At 34.3% G+C, this 22789-nt stretch overlaps 1 protein-coding gene across 1 annotated transcript in view; it reads left to right on the plus strand.

Moving 5' to 3' along the window:
* The window catches only part of RYR3 (ryanodine receptor 3), a 314923-nt gene that overhangs the window by 176108 nt on the left and 116026 nt on the right, over positions 1 to 22789 (plus strand). The window contains 18 exon segments of the mRNA XM_035889788.1: positions 499 to 715; positions 926 to 1030; positions 2555 to 2658; positions 3112 to 3195; positions 4892 to 5051; positions 5469 to 5616; positions 6877 to 7082; positions 7782 to 7956; positions 9568 to 9776; positions 11041 to 11225; positions 11947 to 11983; positions 12319 to 12479; positions 13050 to 13215; positions 16378 to 16464; positions 16839 to 17065; positions 18082 to 18883; positions 19404 to 19604; positions 20197 to 20299. Coding sequence (XP_035745681.1) covers positions 499 to 715; positions 926 to 1030; positions 2555 to 2658; positions 3112 to 3195; positions 4892 to 5051; positions 5469 to 5616; positions 6877 to 7082; positions 7782 to 7956; positions 9568 to 9776; positions 11041 to 11225; positions 11947 to 11983; positions 12319 to 12479; positions 13050 to 13215; positions 16378 to 16464; positions 16839 to 17065; positions 18082 to 18883; positions 19404 to 19604; positions 20197 to 20299 — 3377 coding nt within the window.

Here is a 22789-nt window from a genome sequence, read left to right on the forward strand (position 1 = left end):
ATTATGATTATAGAGGTTTTTTTCACCATATCCTGTGTTTTTTTCCTCATGTGCCAACTGCCTGCATGAGTGCACTGAGAAGTTACTTTAAAACTTTTAAGTGGTATATAAATAGTTTCTATGGGACTTTTTAGACTAACAGTCCAATTTAAATTACATTTATGTTTCCAAATCATTTAAATCCTTTAAAAAGTTCACAATTTACAACCATTTGATTTTAAGAAAGAAACTTCTTTTTAAAATATGTTACTGCATTGAATAATTAGTTTTGCTTTGGCCAAAACAAATTTTCAAAAAATAGTGGGTAAGTGATGGAGTTATCGAGAGTATCTGCTAGTATGAATGCTTGGTAACTCTTTGGTGTTTATCAAAGCATGAAATGCACCTGCATTTTTGTAAATGCCAATCAAATAAATGTTTAAGTTTCTAAATTATTTATTTATAATGTTAGTATATGCTGACTATTTAAAAGTATAATTTCTTCATTGAAAATTGCAGAGTTCGTTTCTTACTGGGTGGACGTCATGGAGAGTTTAAATTTCTGCCTCCTGCTGGCTACGCTCCTTGTTATGAAGCGTTGCTTCCAAAAGAGAAGATGAAACTGGAACCAGTGAAAGAATATAAGAGAGATTCTGATGGAGTGAGGGATTTGCTGGGTACAACACAGTTCCTCTCCCAAGCTTCCTTTATCCCTTGTCCAATAGACACCAGTCAGGTATGTTAAGTATGCAATAATGGGATTATAAAATATGTCTTAACAAAATTTAAATTCACAGTATAAAACCTAAGCTAGTTTGCCCCCTTTCTTAGCAATTCATCCTTTGTATGTTGTGGTGTATTTAACTGAACTAGATGATCTTGGATCTACAAGGTGTGGTAACTGGAACCTTTTCTTATTTGTGGAACTGTTATGCTCTTTTCTTAGATTGCTCTTCCTTTTCATCTTGAAAAGATCAGGGACAAGCTAGCTGAAAATATCCATGAACTGTGGGGAATGAATAAAATAGAACTGGGCTGGACATATGGCAAGGTATGTTTTGAATGACCTGTCTGGACACAGACACCTATGTTAGGTTAAGTCTCCTACCAGAAAACATGGACTTGGAAGTTGAACGGAGTATTTAATTGTGGTCTATACATTACTAACAATAGATGAACATGTAAGCTGGCAGGAGAAAGTGATATTAACTAATGATTACAAGACAAGTTTGGAATATAAATAAGGTACATATTTTAGTACTGTACATAATAAACCATTTGAAAAAATACTTTGAGAAACATACTAGCTATACCAAGATGGAATTCCACTTAAAATCATACCCATTTGAGTTGATGAGTAACCCATCAACTAACTCTTTGGTTGCTCTAGTGTTGGGGATCAAAGAGAAAACAAGCAAAGAGTCCATTGTGGAAATTTGCTTCTGTTGATAATGGAGAAAGGGTTTTCGGGTTTTTTTAAACATTCAAATTCCTCAAAGCTCAGGTTTTGTATTTAATTAGTTACAGTTAAAACATCATTATAATGATCCCTTATAATGTGGTATAAACTAACAGCTTGAAGAGTAAGGCCATCTAGTCAACATTATTTAAGTGCATGTGACAAGGCATTCCCTGCCCAGTGGATGTCACCAAATGAAAAACAGTTAAAAGGGTAGGCCAAGAATATTCTATTCAGAATATTATATTAAATTCAACAATTGTATTAAAATTGGTACCTTCCCCTAGTAATATAAAATTCTAAAGGCTGTATTCTGCATTGAATTTAGATTATTTCATCTTGCTTCTTTTCAAATTCAGATTTACTGGGATAGTCCTCCATGTGCCCATCACAACTGTATCCCACCTCAGAAGAATCTTTTTCGTTCTATTATCTTCTGTTTTTATTTATGGACTTGATTTACCTTTTTCTTCAATAACTTTGTCATACTATCTGCTAAAATGTCATTGCTATTGACATTCTGAGCTTTACTAACCTTTTTAATGTTTCTGAGCTTTGGCAATTGAAAAATGTTTTTGTCTGTGAAATGTGTCTCGTAGTTGCAATAGGATAGAAGTGCTTGGCATTGAGTGAAAGAGCTTGTTTAATAAAGAGTCAAATAAATACTCAAAGTCTTATGTAGATATCATAAAAAGAATGCTTTGCATTATTATTCCAGTAGAATTTGGAAAACATTAGCAAATGATTATTTAAGGGTTTTGAATGAGAATGTGTACAATAGATCAGATTGTGCTCTATTGAGCATATATTGCTCAAGCATTCAGCAGAAATGTTTATTGATTTTACAGGCTTGCTTTCTTGTGTTTCGTGTATTTATGCAGAACACATGAAATAGCTATATTTTTTCTGATTTTGTTGGTTAGGGAGGAGTACTTATAGTGTGCATTATAAATGAATCACAGAAAAGTTAATTTATATAATGATGAGTAACTGTCATTGAACAAAGATAAATGGTATTGCTTACAATGTCTTCATTATTGCAAAACTGATGTTTTACTCTGATTCTGTCCTGAATCTGGTATCAGGAAAGTACTCTTTTCTGTTGCTTTGTTACAGATACGGGATGATAATAAAAGGCATCATCCTTGTCTTGTGGAATTCTCAAAATTACCTGAGACAGAGAAGAATTATAATCTACAAATGTCAACTGAAACCCTCAAGTGAGCTTTAAATTTAAAAGAAAATGAAGTTTATTTTTTTTATTTTTATTCAAGTACTTCATATTCTTGTAAGATATACAACCATTAGAATATCTCATTCAAAGTGTGTTCTGCTAACTTTACTAGGAGTTCCAGGAACACATTCAGAGCGATTTAGAAAAAATCTTGTCTCTACAGAGATAAAAAGAGAAAAACTACACCAAATCCTGTTGGTTTTAATAAAGTGGCATGACTTTCAAGCCACAGATTTGTGGCTTTTTAGACTTCAAAGGTTTTATGTATTATTTTTGATAAGTTGAAGTATTTGGGTTTTAAAATTCCATTATTTTGAATGAATTCCCTGTTTTTTAAATATCATTAGTTCTGCGTATTTATACTAAAACAAAAGAAATTTATAAAATAGGTGAGCACTGCAATGTTGTGTTTCACTACTGTAATTTTTTTCATTGGCAGAACCCTTTTGGCCCTTGGATGTCACATTGTTCATGCTCATCCAGCAGCAGAGGAAGATCTTAAAAAAGTCAAACTTCCCAAAAAGTATGTACTTTATGATAACTATTATATGTTATTTCTAACTACAGGGTATTAATTAAACAAAAATTTTGAAAGGTCATTTAAAAAATATTTGATATGAACCCCATACCGGATATGGACTTATAGAACACATGGTTGTCTGTGATGATGGTTGTCTGTGAATAGTCTGCATTACATCACTTTGTGGAGTGTTTCACTACATAAATAGTCACATATTTAAACCACATGCAATTTTATCTGCATTGTGTGATCTTGGAATAGATACTCCAAAGTTAAAAGCAACATTTCAGTGCTTTTCTATCACATAGCAAAGAACAGTGTATGTATATGATGGTAAATTGATCTGCTTGAAAGAGGATATACCATTTTCCCTGAACTCCTGCTTCAATTCGCACCTCTCTTTCCCTCCTCTTCAAGAAAAGGTTGTTCAACATACACACATTTCCAGAGACATTATTAACGTATTTGTTTAAAGAAGAGAAAATAGAAAATTACTGTTCTTATAACGTTGCACATTTCTAGGAAATGTTCGTATGTAGATTATTGCATAAAATACAATCAGGTTTTTGCTTTAATTTTTATTTGGCAGTTAAACTGTGTCAGTCAGAGCTAAAATAGTTGAACGATCTTTTTTATTTAGATATCTTTAAGTCATCAGTAGTAATCACCCCAAAAGCATCAAAGATTAATCAAAGATTACATCTGTATTTTAGCCTTGTCTAGGGGGATTCTGTAGTCCTCCTGGGACAGATTAAAGCCCTGTCCTGCAACAAAACTTAAAGACAGAAACAGCGATTTGGATACTTGCCATTTCATATCAGTTTGTCACTACACAAGATATCTTTTTTCCTGAAGCAGCTTTACCCACCAGAAACAAAGTTACGTTTTTAAAGAGAGCAGTGAAATAAATATTTTTTATTTTAATGGTGATGATAATCTTGATCCAGTTGATGGTATTAATTAAAAAAAGGAAAAAAGAACCTTTCCCAAGATTCATATTGCAGGCAGTATATCATAATACTGTTTTGATACTATCAATAACAGAACAAATAAATCTTAGTTTCTGACTCTTGTTAAAATACCTACTGCCTACATGAATCATCCTAACAAATGGAAATGATCTGATTTGAGCAAGAGAGAGTCCGCATATTTCTAAAACAGCAGAGTAGACTTTATACTGTGTGGAAGGGTTGAAGAGGGTAATACCTACTACTAAAAAAACTACTAAACTTATTATTCAGTGAAGCAGTGGGAAGAACAATAGTTAAAATATGTTTTCTTCTGTTGGAAAAATGGTACCATAAAGTACCATACTTAATAATGCATAAAAATAATATAAGAAATCATCACGCAGATCTTAAAATATAAATTGCTAGAAAGGTTTAAATGACAAATATAAAAAAAGTGAAGAATACTCATTTAATAACAATTTGTTTTTTTCATAGCAACTGTTTAGGGATGCACATACAGATCTGGGTCAAGATAGGGTGCAAGTAGGTGGAAAATGAGACTCTCTGCTAGGATACAGTTTATATCCTAGGCAATAACCAAATGCAATGCAAGATTTTTGCAAAGAAATGGGAGAGTAGGAGATCAAAAAATGGAGAGAAAGTGAACCCCACATTATGAATGCCACAGAAAAATTTAAATACCATCGGTGGGATATCTTGACTCTGTTTTCCTCCCTGTTGACTTACAGTTACATGATGTCAAATGGATATAAACCTGCCCCTCTTGATCTTTCTGAAGTGAAATTGTTACCTTCTCAAGAATTTCTAGTTGACAAACTAGCAGAAAATGCACATAATGTCTGGGCAAAAGATAGAATAAAGCAAGGATGGACCTATGGCATTCAGCAGGTAAGGGCTTCTTTAGATGCATTTGGAAAAAGTAAAGAATGTGAGATTTTCTAGAACATCAGTTGGGAGTGTTAAATAAGAGGATAAATTCTGAATGTCGTGTAATGTCTGGAAAAGCTAGAGGGGTTGGGGAGCAGGAAAAGTAGCCTTGCCCGTGCAAGTCTGAGTAGATTGTCAGACCTGCATGGCTGCAGCTGCAGGATGTATGAGAATATATTTTCATAGTTCTCTTACATTCTTGTCTTTAGATTTTTATTATTATTAACAATTGGGCTTGCATTCATAGAACTGTGCTTCAATGTTGTTTCTCTCCTGTAATTTTAACATTTTTTCAGAATACACTCTGTCTCATTGTATAAAATCTTTGTGATGTTTAAACACAGTTTTCTTCTTGTTCTTTTTCATAACCCTTTTTAGGATCTTAAGAACAAACGTAATCCTCGGCTAGTGCCATATGCATTATTAGATGAACGTACTAAAAAGTCAAACAGAGATAGCCTCCGTGAAGCTGTTAGAACATTTGCGGGCTATGGTTATAATGTTGAGCCACCTGACCAAGAGATAAGTATGTATTTTCAATAAGAATCATGACCTTTTTTTCCCTCGCTGCTGTGAAAAAAACATAAACCCCTGAAATAGATAGGAAAAACATATGAGATTTAATTAAAAGTAGTATATTTTTGCAGTGGACTTTAATGAAAGGTGCAAATATACTTTGTAAATGACTTGTATATTACTAGTTTGGGGTTTTTTTAAAGGTCGGTTGTAGTTAATGGTATGATAATTCTAATTTCTATGATTTTTAGATTGGAGAAAATCTGGAGTGTGAGTGGACATACTGTTTTCATTTGGAAGTAATGAAAGAAAGAAAATAATATGGGATTAACTTAAAAGAATTTTTTTACATGGTACGCCAATTAGATTTGACTACTTCAAGTCAAATTCAGTTCTTCAGAAGCAAAGAAGTGCACCAAGTTCAATATATCAGGAGCAGAAATTTGTTTAAAAGTTTGTCTTTGTATTTGCTATACCACTGTAATTTTTCTGTGAAAATCCAAAACAAAGCTCATTTGATTTTTTTTAAACGTATTGACTTGTCTAGGAAAGTATTTTTTTCTATTTTAATACTGCATTATTGCATTGAATTATATTGCATATAGTAATCTTACACTTCTGAGGTTTCCTCTAGTGAGTTTTATGTTTGGGACTCTGCATTGAGTGACACTTCAAACTATTCTGATCCTAAATAGTGGATAATCATAGAATCATAGAATGCTTTGGGCTGGAAGGGACCTTTAAAGGTCATCTAGTCCAACCCCCCTGCAGTGAGCAGGGACACCTGTCCAACCTGACCTTCTAGGGATGGGGCCTCCACTACCTCTCTGGGGAAACCCGTTCCAGTGTTTCACCACCCTCATTGTAAAAAATTTCTTCCTTACATCCAGTCTAAATCTGCCCACCTTTAGTTTAGAACCATTACCCCTTGTCCTGTCACAGCAGGCTTTGCTAAAAAGATTGTCCCCATCTTTCCTATAGGCCGCCTTTAAATACTGAAAGGCTGCAATAAGGTCTCTCCGCAGCCTTCTCTTCTCCAGGCTGAACAACCCCAATCCTGTATAGAATTAGAATGTGCTAGCCTCTGTATACTGATTAACGTTCCTCTGTTTTTTAACATTTACTATGAAGGTTCTTAAACATGCAATGGTAGATAATGGCTGTTTTCAGAGATAGAAAGTACTGGGGACAGATGAAAAGCTAAACAGTGGCATTTATAGTTCCATCGTATTCTAAAAGGTGGGGTTTTTTTCTCTGTTTATTTTTACAGCTGACCAAACAGTGGAAAAAGTCAGCATCGACAAGATACGTTTTTTCAGAGTAGAACAGTCTTACGCAGTGAAGTCTGGAAAGTGGTACTTTGAATTTGAAGCTGTGACAGGTGGAGATATGCGTGTTGGCTGGGCCAGGCCAGGCTGTCGACCTGACATAGAGTTGGGAGCTGATGACCAAGCATTTGTATTTGAAGGAAGCAAAGTCAGTACATCTCTCTCTTTTTTGACCTATGACAGGCTAGGAAGAGACCTACAATATAGGTTTCCCCTGTATACTCCAGATCAGCTACTGGAATATTTTTGATTCATATAAAGTCACCTCTGAGCTCTGTTTCATGCTGGATAGTATCTGCATTTTGGTTCTGGTCATAGAATGGTATTTTGGTTTATATCTGTCTTCCTAGGATATACCCAACTGAGTAAAGAAGTCTGTCATAAGCATAAACAAAATAGAGCATTCACTTACTTTTTTTTTTTTTTTTTTTTTTTTAATTAAGTGGTGTTTTACAAAAATAAAACAAAGTTTCTTCAATGACTATAAGACAGAACCACAGTTCTGTTTTCGCTTTTCTGCTTTCTGCACATTCTTTCCAAACTTGACTCCTAAAGGACTGGAAGGGTAATAATGACACTGCATGTGAGAAGTGGAATCCAGTGAACAGTGGTTATCATCCAGGTTCTAAATTGCTGTTTGCCTATTACTGAAGTTAGGGTGGCTTAGTTTCTTCATGAGAAATAACTAAGGTAGTAATTAAATTAATTACCCGAAAGCCATTATCAGTACTGTTTGCAAATTACTTTGAGATCCTGGAAGGTGTGAAATACTTCTTTGTTTTACTTTATTTTTGTGGTTTATTTTTTAATTTTAGCACTGTGTTTGTTTACTTGGTTTTTTGTTTAGGGCCAGCGTTGGCATCAAGGCAGTGGATTCTTTGGACGAAGCTGGCAACCAGGAGATGTGGTTGGTTGTATGATAAACTTGGATGACAAATCAATTATCTTTACTCTGAATGGAGAGTTGCTTATAACCAGTAAAGGTTCAGAACTTGCGTTTGCTGACTTTGGAATAGAAAGTGGTAATTTTCTTTTTACAGTTACATGGTTATGAGAAGGCAAAGCAAAACCCAGAAAAACTAGTCTGTTTTGGCATAGTGAGCTGAGAAATCATATTTCATTGATGTGGGCCTTCAGACTGTGCTACACATCAACCTCATAACAATTTATTTTAAGCACACTTATATTGCACAAATTGGTTTTCTTTTTTCTTCCATTAACCACAAGCTTACGTTAATGGGATTTCAGCAATCAGAATGGGTAAATTTTCTTCGAGCCTTGCTAGGCTTACTCACTGGGCTGAACTTCAGCGTTAAGAAGTGGTAATAACAAACATCTTGAAAAATTCCCCAAAGCTGAAAATGTAGTCTCTGATTTTCTCACTGGAGCATATGTGTATTATGTTCTTGCTGTGAAGGAAAAAATGAATACTATGTGGTGAGAGGCTGCACCAAAAGAAGAAACCTTTGCAACATAAATTGAGTCTGATTTGTAATTTTTTTTTCTCCGTCCTATTCATAGCTTATCTGCATTTCTCCTTTTCCTGGGCTATTTTTCCTGTTCTGTTTTTGCCTTTGCTTTTTTGAACAGTAGTATCTATATGACTGTATTGAAGGAGGCAGGGAATATTTTCAAACTGTTTTATTTTTTTAGTTGATGTTTTCTTTGGAACCGTATCACCTCCAACCAGTAGTAGCTTTATGCCTGTTAGTAATTGCCATAGGACTTTGCAGTTGCTCACGGTCCCTCTTTGGTCTGACCATTCATACAGTTTTTCTAATAGTATAGAATGAGACACTGCCTTGAGAGAGCTTTTCTGAAGGCTTAAAGTTAAAGTGTAGGAGAGAAAATTTCTCCTTTAGAGGTTGAACTGTTGGCTTTTCTCTGAAGTTGATCCAAATTTTGTTTCTTGAGAGATGGAGAAGTAATTCAACAGCCTTGCATCCTTGTTTGTTGGCTGCTACAGGTATATGGAGACCAAAAAAGTTCAGTCATAAAAAGTGCCAGCATTAAAAAAGTGTGTATTTGTCCATGAATGATGAAGGGATGAAGGTTGGCAGTAAATTTATAGCTACTGATGGCAAACTGAATTTTAAACAGCTATACTGAGATACCTGAACCTCATCTCAAAGTCCTTTTGAAGCTTCAGTGCCCTCAGAGAGCATACGTAACATTTCTTAATAGCTTTGATCTAGCCCAGGTTGTTTTCCAGTGTCCAACTCATAGTATATAGGCATGTTTAGTAGTCTAAAAATTATGATGATAACTGATTTTTCTAATAAATGACTGACTTGAGCAAATCTACTACCTCTTTACATGCCTTTTTTTGTTTGTTTTTCACACAAGTCTACTACTACTTACTAGTAATAATTGTTAAACTGGTTAAATGTTTCAATAAATGGTTAGTGTGTGTAATGTCCGTTCATTGCCTACGCCCTCAGGGGTTTTGGTAGCTATTATATTGACCTCAGACATTAGTATTTAAAGTGGCTTTAAATCCTTGCTACTGTCATCACTTCATGCGTATGACTTTTAGGAGCTAAAGTTTGGTTCTCAATACATGGATTCAGAATAGAATGCTTGCGTCCTCCAAATAAATTACTGTTGGTTTTGTTGTTGTATCGTTTTCTTAGGTTTTGTTCCAATTTGTGCACTGGGTCTATCTCAGATTGGTCGTATGAACCTTGGAATGGATGCCAGTACATTCAAGTATTATACAATGTGTGGCCTTCAAGAAGGTTTTGAACCTTTTGCTGTCAACATGAACCGAGATGTTGCTATGTGGTTTAGTAAACGCTTACCAACATTTGTCAATGTGCCAAAAAATCATCCTCACGTTGAGGTAACATTACATGTTGGGGAGACACCTGTTTATCAACTGTTTATTTAGCAAGTTGAGACATTAAACCCTTACTAATACTTACTGTCGTCAGATAGTTTGTCATACAAATCTATTAAGTCATTCTTAGATAATTCCAGATGATCTTGTCTATCTCCAACTTCATTTATGGTAGTACTACCATTCATATGGATATACCTATCTGTTCTATTATATGTCTTATATATATTATATGTTGTGGTTACCTACTTGAAACATGTTGGTTGTGATTTATTAGAACCATTTTTTATATTCTATCTTACATTTGCTTTAATTTTTTTAAACCTTCTCTACTATACATTTTTTTAAAATATCTAAAAATCATTCAGCTGAATTTACCCTCACTTCAGGTAATGGAAGTGTAAGCTAAGCAGAGACTGAGTTAGTCTACTTCATTAATCTGAGGGATATTTAAGTGTACCTGTACACTGAATTATATCTGTTTCATTCATTCTTATGAGGCACCAGTGGTAGCAATTCCACAACTCCCTAACTATTCTACTCCAGAGCAGAATAATATATCCTATATTTTGTATAAAATATTCCATATTAGTATATTCCACAAAGATATGTTTGAATTCCTGATCAGTTTTTTTACTATAATCCCTAGGCTGTTTACTTTAATATTTTAAAGTGTTTAGCCAATTATTCCCTAATACTTGTCTTTGAACGTTTCTTTCTTAAACAAAATACACTTCACTGTATTCCAACTAAATTATCTCAGCATTTTTTTCAGTTTATCAGGATCATTTCAACTGTATTCCTGTCTTTAAAAGTTTTTGAAATGTTCCTGTCACTGAGTTTAAAAGCATACTCACTTTTTCAGCACAAGGGAAAATAATAATATCAGACTCAGACTTCATAATGATCATCTGAAGGATTCTAATTGATATTTCTTCTCGTTGTGGTAGAAAACTGCTGATTCTTGTAAAGAAATTTTTCAATGACTTGTGCGCTCAAAGTGAGTTAGTTTATACTCTTTTTTTTTAAATGCTGTATGGAACAACTTGAAAATGTTTACTGTAGTTGGGATACACTGAATCTGTTGTTTCCCTTGCTCTTCAGGCTAGATTCCTTCTCAGAGAAGAAAGTTGCATAGTTTTGAAATGAATTAATTTTGAAAAATTAAGTTGACTCTCTGAGTTATCTCATCCTCTAGTTGCTTAATGAAAGTTTTCAGCATTTTTCTTGTATAGTATTATTTTAAAATTGTTTCTATTACTTTTAGATATGGAGAATTGATGGAACCATTGAGAATCCACCTCGGTTAAAAGTTACTCACAAAACATTTGGCACACAGAACAGCAATTCAGACATGATATATTGTCGTTTGAGTATGCCCATTGAGTTCCGCTCTTCATTCAACTTCAGCATGGGTGTGGAAAATGCCTCATCTGATGTTTTCCAAAAACGGTTAGGCTTGGTTTTAGTTATCCTTTTCATGCTTTCAATGCAAATACAATATGTTTTTTTTAATTCTTTATTATTGTACGATCACGTTTTCATACTTATTTTTGCACTAAGCACACAGTAGCATAGGGTGCATGTTTCTGAGATTTTTTTGTTCTTGATGGTTTTAATAAATCTATGACACAAATTTCCTGCAGAATGCTGTATCCAGACAGGAGACAACCATTTCTGAAGAGGTGCATCACAAAGTTTATAGTTATTTATTGCTAAGCAGCTGCCATCCTTTCAAAACCATTGGGATTTGCACAGCTCTAGCCAGGCTGGAAAACCAGCTTAGAATCTTTTACTCACTGGTTTAATGTTCATCTACATAGTTGTTCAATACCTCATTGTTATTGGAAAAGTGATTAATCCACGCAAAGAAAAAATGATTGTGGGACAGATTTTTAAAGATACCAGGTAAAGAGTACAGCACCTTCCAGCATTGTCTTCATCTTTAGCTAACTGCTTGAAATCTATCTTTTCCCCCCTCCACCTTAACTGCAATCAATTATTTTGGGTGTCTATTTGTGTCCTGTACAGACTTTGCATACTTAATTTACTCATGCATACTCAGTACCCAGCTAACCTGAGTTAGCTTGTAAGTACACTTAGTTTAATAATACGTACTTTTTAAACTAGTTTTCTTTTTAAAACTAATTTGCTGATGTTCCTTTATCTTTAGAAAGCACAGTCAAGAATTTGCTGCTACTTCTACGACGGTAAGTAAATAAGTTGAGATGCTTAGTTCTTCTTACTGGCAGCAAGTTCATTAGAAATTGTTCTGTTGAAAGAAGCCTTTTTAATCATTTGCTCTGATGTAACTCTTTGTATAAACAGCAATGCCCAGAGTTGTATGACTCAAGGCACAAACCTCACTATCTTAAACCACTAGTCTGTTTTTTTATTTATGAGCATTTTAAGTCACTTATTAAGAGAACGTGAATTATTATTATCAAATGTTGGTATATGGGAGATTTTTTAATCACCATTTGATTATTCCTTGACAAAATAATTTAGATTTGTATTTACTAATATGTTCTTTTCCTCTTTTCAGTATTTTTATTCACTACGGATATTTGCTGGCCAAGACCCATCCTCTGTCTGGGTTGGCTGGGTAACACCAGACTATCATTTTTACAGTGAGAATTTTGACCTAAATAAAAATTGTACAGTGACAGTTACTCTAGGTGATGAGAGAGGCAGGGTTCATGAAAGGTATGGATTTATTTATCACTTATTAAAGATTGTATTCTAATACTGTTGTTCAAAAGTAAATTATTCACAAGCTTGATATTTTAAATATTAATTTAAACTAATAAGAAAATTGATTATGGAGTAGGAGTGGTTTGTGCTCACATATATATGAATGTGTTTTACGTAGACCTTTTAAAGTGTTTAAGACCTTTCAAAGAGTATATTTATCATTAACGTTCTGCATGAAAGAATGTTTTGTGATGCTTCTTTCTTTTAACATCCATATTTGGTCACTGTGGATGAACCTGTTACTTGTTTTAATGTATCTTACATAACATACAGCAGCATGTAAAATTGTTTCATAATTACAAAAAGGAAAAATACACCTGTGCGCTTAGTCTGATCCCTTGCCCACGATGCTTACATTATTAAAAAGGGGGGGTGGGAGGTGTTCTTAATGAGAAAACAAAACTAATAGCAGCATCTTCAAGGATCTCTAGTTATAACTCTGAAAAGTACATTTTCACAGAATACTTAGTCAAGTTCAGTATGACCTATGATTTTTTTTCTTTGTTCTTGCTGTTCTTTCAGTGTGAAGCGCAGCAATTGCTACATGGTTTGGGGAGGAGATGTAATTGCTAATTCCCAGAGATCAGGTCGCAGTAATGTTGATTTAGAAATTGGATGCTTTGTTGACCTGGCTACCGGAATGTTGTCATTCACAGCCAATGGAAAAGAGCTTGGCACTTGTTATCAGGTATTATCAGATTTTCAGGAAGCTATCTAGTAAGCTGGTCGTTTTGATGCTATTATAAAATTGTTTTTTCTTGTTCAGACATCTAACTGAATGCTATTTCTGTGACAATAACGTGTTTTCTTATATCATTCTGCTTTATCCTGCTTCTCTCTCTCCCTCCCCCCGTCCCCATTTTTCAAACTTCTTACAGTTGTTTCAAATGTTGAGGAAGGACTATTGGTAGATATGTACAGAACTTTTTTCTGAACTTTTGCTTATTTTGAGTAATTTAAATCTCTTGTCTATTTTTGAAAGCAGTGAAACTAGTCTTATGTAGTTTTAATTTCTTGAATATTTTTATCATAAAATCTTCGAAATACTTTAGTAAATCTAATCTGTCACTGAAACTGCAGCAAATGACTGATATTTGTCTGGTCTGGAGGCTGCAGGATAATTATTCTGACCTTGTAACCATTTGCACTTTCCAGTTTTCTTAACTGAAGTAGAGGGACAATATTGGTATGCTGTTTTCATTCTAGAAGGCCCAAAGGTCAGCATATTGAGGAGAAGAAATGGATTTTGCTATACTTGATCTAACTATTGAATGCCATGGTGATAATCAGAAAAAACCACACTGTCTATAATAGAACAGTAAATGAAAGATAGTGTATACATATAAATTTGAGATTTTGTCATTAATTGTCAGGTCAATATTAAGGCATTCATAGCAGAAAGGAAATCTTAAATATTGGTTTACAAGACCTTTTATTTTGTTCTGAGTTAGTAATGGTTTTCTGACCTTCAAATGAGATTAGAAATTACAAATTAATTTATTATTACTAGTTACAAAGTCAACTATCATTACTATTACTATATTTGGTCAGAGGCTGCGAGTTGTGTTGCCTCAGTCAGTTACTTTCAGGCTTTAATGAAATAAAAGACACATTTTATTAGTAATGTCTTTTAGTCCAGGATATCTTTTGTTTCTGGATTTGGGGTTTTGGGTTTTTTTTTTCCCTTATCCTGGCCCTACTTCATTTTGTCTATCCCAATACTCATAGTGCTGAAAAAACTTTATTCTGCATACAGAGTTTTCAGTATCTGATATTATTTTACATTTTTGTTAAGTTATATTGTGTTTTGCAGCTGTTTTCTCATCTAAAAGAATTACTTCTTTTTTTAATGACTCTCATTTTCTTGTTTTGCAATTTTTGCAAAAATTGCTATCCATTAAGTTAGGAGTTGCACTCCTTCACAGCATAAGTATTGTACTTAGTATGTATAATGTATATGCATAGTACGCAAAATACACAATGATGTGATTAAAATATTTAATTGAACTCCTGAAACCTTGAATTGATTGTATAGAGTGTATCTTTTTTCAGCCACCCTGGAGCACTGAAATCTTTTTAATAATACGCTATTCTATAAGTATCTTTTAAATTCTTTTTCTGAGGGCACTAGGGGGGTGGACAATGATGTAGAGAATTCTTCAGAATAAACTGATATTACTAGTCTGACATCTACTTTGAGTCTAGCTATAATAGGGAAAAATTAGGATAATATAACTGTCAAAAAAATCCCAAACCCAACCAGACCGTTTAAAACCAGAGCACTGTGATTCAGTGTGATTCACTGTAATTTTGTAAGACTGGAGACAAATGCTAAGCCTTGGAAATAAAGTGATCTTTCAGATCTTTTAAAAAAAAAGTTATATTCTTCTTGCAGAGTATGGATCGGAAATTCACTAATCTTAATAGGAAATAAAGATTTGCACTATCCTGATCAAATGATGCACTCTCACCCTCTTCTTATCCCCCTCTGGTTCCTTCTCTCTTACAAATTTGTTTTTGAACTTTTTTGGTAGTGAATTATTTTATCCAGCATAAAATATGACAGAACTGTAAAAGGTGTGTGGTGGTCTAAAAAGCTGTATTCTACCCTCAGTCTGTGTTGGGGGTGCTTTTCCTAGAGCAAGAGCCAAAGTATGTAGCTGTGAAGTGGCTGGATTTTTAAGGAGCTGTTCTAGAATGAAGTGTTGGATTTGGGTGTGTTTGAGAAGAATCAACATGTAGTGTAACAAAAGTTCTTGTTATAGGTGTTGAGAGCACATAAGGTAGCAGAAACACCTGCCTGAAAGTTAGGTGGACCTATAAAGATAACTCAGCAAATGCTTTACTAAATTAGAGGTAAACTACAGGTAAACACTAACCCACACTTTAATATAGTGTCTGCAGTTATTTGGTAATGGTGTGTAAGCTATATGGGCTAGCTGTGCTCCCTCCCAGCTTGTTATGCACCTGGCCGAGCAGGAGAAGCTCAAAAAGTCCTTGAGTAGTCTGAGCACTACTTGGCAACAGCTGAAAACATCAGTGTGTTATCAACATTCTTCTGGTACTAAATCCAAAACACAGCACTATGCTAGCTACTGTGAAGAAAATTAACTCTATCCCAGCCGAAACCAGGACATTTTGTAAGACTGGAGACAAATGCTAAGCCTTGGAAATAAAGTGATCTTTCAGATCTTTTAAAAAAAAAGTTATATTCTTCTTGCAGAGTATGGATCGGAAATTCACTAATCTTAATAGGAAATAAAGATTTGCACTATCCTGATCAAATGATGCACTCTCACCCTCTTCTTATCCCCCTCTGGTTCCTTCTCTCTTACAAATTTGTTTTTGAACTTTTTTGGTAGTGAATTATTTTATCCAGCATAAAATATGACAGAACTGTAAAAGGTGTGTGGTGGTCTAAAAAGCTGTATTCTACCCTCAGTCTGTGTTGGGGGTGCTTTTCCTAGAGCAAGAGCCAAAGTATGTAGCTGTGAAGTGGCTGGATTTTTAAGGAGCTGTTCTAGAATGAAGTGTTGGATTTGGGTGTGTTTGAGAAGAATCAACATGTAGTGTAACAAAAGTTCTTGTTATAGGTGTTGAGAGCACATAAGGTAGCAGAAACACCTGCCTGAAAGTTAGGTGGACCTATAAAGATAACTCAGCAAATGCTTTACTAAATTAGAGGTAAACTACAGGTAAACACTAACCCACACTTTAATATAGTGTCTGCAGTTATTTGGTAATGGTGTGTAAGCTATATGGTATTTATTTTATATTGTATCCTATTCTGAGAGGAGATTCTTGTGCTTTTTTAACTTTTAATTTTTTTTAAATCTCATTTCTCTTCTAGGTTGAACCAAACACAAAGCTTTTTCCAGCAACTTTTGTACAGCCTACAAGCACTAACTTGGTTCAGTTCGAACTTGGTAAATTAAAGGTACAAAATGCTTTCTATAAAGGTGCTTTTTAAAATCTGTTTATTTCCACAGAAATTCCTGCTCAGCTAAATTTGTTTAGGAAGATTGAATCAAAGCGTGAACTTTTATTTGATTTCTACAGTTACCTCTGTAAATGTAATTATTTTATGAAGTTAATTGTTCAACAAACGTAAACTGCATTTGTCAAAATAAACTGAAGTTACTTGGGGAGAACACCCTTAATGTTGGGGTTTTTTTAATGGCTTTTGTTTATTGCAATAATTTATATATTTCTGTGAGTACTTTGCTATCAATAAATTGACTTTCTTTTTGTATTATAGGTTTAATCAGAATTATGTTGCAAAAATAATTTTAATATGCTTACTTGTTTCAGAATACCATGCCTTTATCAGCTGCAATTTTTAAAAGTGAAGAAAGAAATCCTGTTCCTCAGTGTCCCCCTCGCCTTGATGTGCAAACAATTACACCTGTTTTATGGAGCAGGATGCCAAACAGCTTTCTAAAAGTAGAAACTGAGCGTGTCAGTGAACGTCACGGCTGGGTTGTGCAGTGTTTGGAACCTCTGCAGATGATGGCACTTCATATCCCAGAAGAAAACAGGTACGTTTGGAAGGAACTACAGTGACTTGTTGTGGACAAACTGTATTGAAAGCTAATATCAGGGTATTGGTTAAACCTGCCTTGGAGAATATTTACACTAGAGTTGTTTAGAATTTCTGATCTTACCTGCTGTAATATCATATTCATTAAATCTAAGAGGCTGAATAATTTTACTACCATGTGATGATATTTGCACACATAAGAGAAAATACGACTTTTATTTTAATATCTCTTAAAGCTCTAGATATTTAAACATAGAGATTTTCTCAGCTTGAAAAAGCAAATATAAAGAACATGAAAGTACTATTTTGCTGATTTTTTCTGTAATAAAAACATGTAATCTGTTCCTATTTCATCTGCTCTGAATTTACATGAATTAAGTTTTTGTGTTCTTATTGGCAAGATCTTGACTTTCTTAATTTTCAGTAAGTTTTATCTTCAGCAAGGATAATAGAGGTATCAAAATGTCAAATATCGTAACCAGTGACAAATCAAACTATAAGCAAAAGCATAGCAGAAAGATAATTAACTGCTGTACTTCTACCAGTTACTTTGCAGCTTCGTTTAATAATTCAGTAACCAATTTTATTTATCATTAATAAAACTGAATTCAAGAAAAAAGTAAAAAATACTGTATTTTCTGGAAAAAAATGAAACAGTAATCCTCAATAAACTATAAAGGCACTGCTTAGTGACAGTATTACCACAGAGTTTCCGCATTCCAAATACATTTCTTTTAAAAACAAGCTCTAATTTACCATAGCTTCCAAACAGGCTTCTCTATCTTACATTCTTCCTTTTTTTTTTTAATGGAGTACTAATTGTAAATAATCTCATCAAATTGTTACCACCATCTACTGTGGTTTAATGGTGCACATGTTAAGGTTAGTCAGCGTCAACCTTAATATTAAAGGTTTAAAGTGGAACTGACCAAAATGTGCAGAGATTATAAAGCTTTTCTTTTACAAAATTATTCATGAAATTTACTGGTGTCCTGTTTATTTATTTCATAACAGATGCGTTGATATTTTGGAACTATGTGAACAAGAAGATCTGATGAAGTTTCACTACCACACTTTAAAACTCTATAGCTCAGTTAGTGCTCTGGGTAACACTAGAGTTGCTTATGCACTTTGTAGCCATGTGGACATATCTCAGCTATTTTATACAATAGATAATCAATATTTACCTGGACTCCTACGTTCTGGATTCTATGACTTGCTCATTAGTATTCATTTGGAGCACGCCAAGCAAGCCAAGCTCATGATGAACAATGAATTTATCATTCCAGTTACGGATGAAACTCGAACTATTAAATTATATCCCGATGAAACAAAGAAGCATTGTTTACCTGGAGTCGGGCTTAGCACTTGTCTGAAACCAGGCTTTAATTTTTCTACTCCATGCTTTATTGTGACCAGTGAAGAACGTCAGACATCCAGCCCAGAGATACCCCTTGATACACTTAAATCCAAGGCCATAAGTATGCTAACAGAGGCAGTACAGTGTAGTGGTGCTCATATACGAGACCCTGTTGGAGGACAGGTTGCATTCCAGTTCGTTCCTGTTCTTAAACTGATAGCAACATTGCTCATAATGGGGGTTTTTGATGATGATGATGTGAAGCAGGTGTTACTCCTCATTGATCCCAATGTGTTTGGAGATCACAAGGAAGAAACAGAAGAGAGGACGGAGAAGGAAGAAGTTACGCAAGTTGAAGAAAAAGCTGTAGAAGCTGGGGAGAAAGCAATAAAAGAAACAAAAGCTCCTGCAAAGGGCTTATTGCAGACAAGGTTACCAGAATCTGTTAAACTTCAGGTGACCATTTAATATAAATGTATTACATATGTTCTACTATTGATGAAAGAAGGGTAGTGCTTTTTGTCTGTTCTCTAGTTTGTAAGATTTGAAATCCTGAAGATCTGTATTCTGCTTTTCCTTATAACCTCCCATTAATAACCAAATTCGATGATGATGTAGTTTTTCCTACATGGATCTACATTCAAAACAGATATGCAAATACTTACTTATTTCATAGGTGCATTTTAAAAGAGGGAGGGTTGGACTAGGTGATCTTTAAAGGACCCTTCCAACCCGAACTGTTTTATGATTCTATGATTTCTACACGTTTTGAGTGCATGGAGTGAAAGACATTGAATGCAATATAGTCAGATAATAAAACTGTATAAATTTGTCACCTTTACAGTCTAAAAAGAAAAATATGGGAAAAAAGTCTCTTATTTTTACAGTCTGTTGCATGGTATAGTATCCACTGCAGTTCTTCCGCAATTAAGAGTTTATGAAACTGTTGAACTTAAGTCTGTTTTTTCTATCCTAGATGTGTCATTTACTGAATTATTTCTGTGACTGTGAGCTACAACATAGAGTGGAAGCAATTGTATCATTTGCAGACCGTTATGTATCAAAATTGCAGTATAATCAGAAATACAGGTACAATGAACTCATGCAAGCCTTGAACATGTCTGCTGCTTTGACTGCCAAGAAGACTAAAGAATTTCGGTCTCCTCCTCAAGAACAGGTAATACTAAATAAATGGTTGAATCTAAAGATAAAAAAAATTCTTTGTCATGATAAAATACAGTTCTGACTTCTAAACTACCATTGGGAATTGCTAGAGAACCAAAATTGAATTCAAAATAAAATTTATTAAGATGACACAAAATACTGAATTTCAGGATGTTTATACCTCTACTCCAGAATTCAAGCTCTAAACCAAAGTTGACTTAGGATTTCTCAACACTATAGAAAAATTGAGCATTTCTGCTGAAGGCTGAGGAGCTGAGATTCATCCAGTTCTGCAAGATGATGATATATTGATGATTTTAGTTGCTAAAAGTTAGCATGGAGTTAGTGTTGTGCTGACATCTGTATGTTGGAAATAGTCTTTTCTACCTCCAGGAAATAGCTTTATTATTAAGTGTAACTGTTTTGATGTTAATTATAATTAAAGCTTACAAAGTACCATTGCTTTAGTATTTCCTTTAAGCTGTATTAGGAATCTGTTTTATGTTAATTTGATTATAAAGTAAAGTAAAGGTAAAGTATGTCTATATAATAGAATACATCTTTGGCTATCTCAGTGTTTTAACTGTGTTTTAATTACCTTAAAGATTAATATGTTGCTGAATTTTCAACTGGGAGAGGATTGTCCCTGTCCAGAGGAGATTCGGGATGAGTTGTATGAATTTCATGATGATCTTCTAATTCACTGTGGTGAGTGGCAAGATTTTGTTACAGTTTTTGTTTGTCTTTTTGACACTTTACAAAAGAACAGATCAGTTAAAAAAAAATCTAGTATGAGGTTTTTTGGTTAGATGTGTTATTGTCTACATGGTGACTTTCCTGACAGTCTTTTGCTTATTACAAAAATATTGGAAACCTGTGCATGGTTTTAAGTTTCATTGTTATGTATCTATTAAATATTATGCATAATTATTCTGTTTATATATCAATATTAGACTTAATTAGAAAAAATAAAAATGATTCAAACAAGAAGGTTGGATTACCTTAAAAGATTTACATAGGCATGTGTACAAGCAGATAAAAGGTATTGAACAAACATTATTGCTGTGAAGTTGAACAGCAGAAAATTTAATAAAAAACATTAGATGAGGGTTGCTGCTGCTACTTTAGCTTAGTTTCCTGGTGTATACATAACTGTGATGATCAATCATTATAAAATGCTATTGCACTGTACATTACAGCTTCAGTTGCCCTAGTCATTGAATTTCCTAGAGTATCCTTAAGGGTGAGCTATATCAAATACCCTGTGCAATTTATGTGGGTTAAGGAATTGTATTTTATATGTGATGCCAAAAGTCTTTTGTTAGTCTATTGAGATCTTAGTCTGATCAAGACAATCATGGAATTATTAGTCCATTTACAATGTTACTAACATTTATAGTCAGAGTCATGCAGTTATTATTGCTCATTCCCAATAATTATGCAGTTAAAACTGATATACACAAGCTTTTTCATATCTCTCTACTTGGTAGATCTATTGGTAGTCATTCTTCCAGTGCATTTCTTGGTCCTATGTGTGATGGCACCCATCTTGTTCAAGAAGGGGACATGGTCATTACAGTGAACTGATAGCATCTCAAGTTCTTCCTCAGGAAAAGCATGGCGGTCTTAATAGTTTCTTCCTTCTCTTCCTCCTTGTTTTTGCTTGAAGTCACTTCTAAATGTTTACTAATATGGTCTACTAGTTCTTTCTTCACTGGTTATCCCTAAAACCAGTTTTACCCAGGTCATGGAATTGCACTCTTTTAGTGACCTGTAATTAACAGTTTGTGATTTCTGTTTTTAGCCATAGTGCCTCCCATACCATTCTGCGCTTGTATTGTTAAGGCTTCTGCTGTCATCTTGTGCTACTATTTCTGTCTCCAGCAACCACCAAGCTGTGATTTTGTGATAAGCCAATCACCATTTTTCAACTGCCTCAGCCAAGATTTGTATCTGTAAGGTTAGCTACATTATAGGTCGAAATTTAGTTGGCTTAATGTAATTTGGTTTGACAGTCCTCTGTTGATTGTTACTCATCCTTGCTTCTAAGTGCTTACCAAAACCTGTTTCTTTCATTCCAACATTTTTCTTCTAAGAGTTAAAGTGAATAGTCAATATTGTCATAGCTACTCCTCTTCCTCCCCATTTTTATTAAAATAGATACCGTCATCTTCATTGTTCAGTCACTTAGCACTTGATCTGACCTCTAGCTTTCAAGATAATGCCTGTATGGCATCAGAGTTCTCTGAGACTCCAGGATGAAGATTATGGAAGTCCGCCAAGTTACTTGGAAATATCTTAACTCTGCAATATATTTATTTTACCTTGAAATCTTGTTGCTGGTATTACTAGTGAGTTAGCTACGCTCCAGATCACTCTTCATCTTTTCATGAGGTGAAACCCTACTTATTGTGTGGTTTTTTTTCTTTTTAGGGGTATACTTTTATTACTGTTCACTACATTATAAATGTGTATGTTGAATAAGAGAGAGAATTGAAGATAGAGAAAGCACAGTCTCATTATGAAAATAGTTTAATGATCCTCTGGATTCTAAACAAAACTATATTCATTACTTTGTACAGATTTATCATAGGTGGTCGCTGCGGATAAATGCTCCTCATTATCTGTCTCCTGACTTAGTCCTGAAAATCAGTGCTAAGCAATCACAGCTGCAGATAAAATGAATAGGAGTTGTGTTTGGAATATTTAATCAGCTTTTTAATACTAAGTATACTTTGCGGTCTAAGTGGAAGAGTATGTATGCAATCAAGTAATTAAAGGCTGCTACATAATGAATATACGCAAATAGTCTGAATTAAAGTTACTCACGCAGTCTTAATCCTAGCATGTCCTAACTGTGAGTGGTTAATTTTGCCAGCAAAATAATAGTCCTCTATCATAATTTTTGTGAGTAATTTCTCAGTTATAAACAAAACAAACAGATTTAAAACAGATTTTATTGCATAATAACAAATTGACACTGATGTGGGTTGGAACCATCTGTTCCAGTGCACCGATCTCTGCCACTTGAAGTGGTTAGCCAGTAGCAACATGAGATGGTCAGCTTCTAGAATGGATTGCAACTCTAAGAGGATGCAGAGTGAATAATGAATGATACGGAGCAGTGAATGAGACCCCATCTGGAGGAGTCACAGACCCCATCTCCTCCAGTCCAACACTGTTTTAACTCATCATGCC

Source organism: Egretta garzetta, unplaced genomic scaffold, assembly GCF_000687185.1.
Source record: "Egretta garzetta isolate BGI_Z169 unplaced genomic scaffold, ASM68718v1 scaffold2, whole genome shotgun sequence".
Classification (NCBI taxonomy): domain Eukaryota; kingdom Metazoa; phylum Chordata; class Aves; order Pelecaniformes; family Ardeidae; genus Egretta; species Egretta garzetta.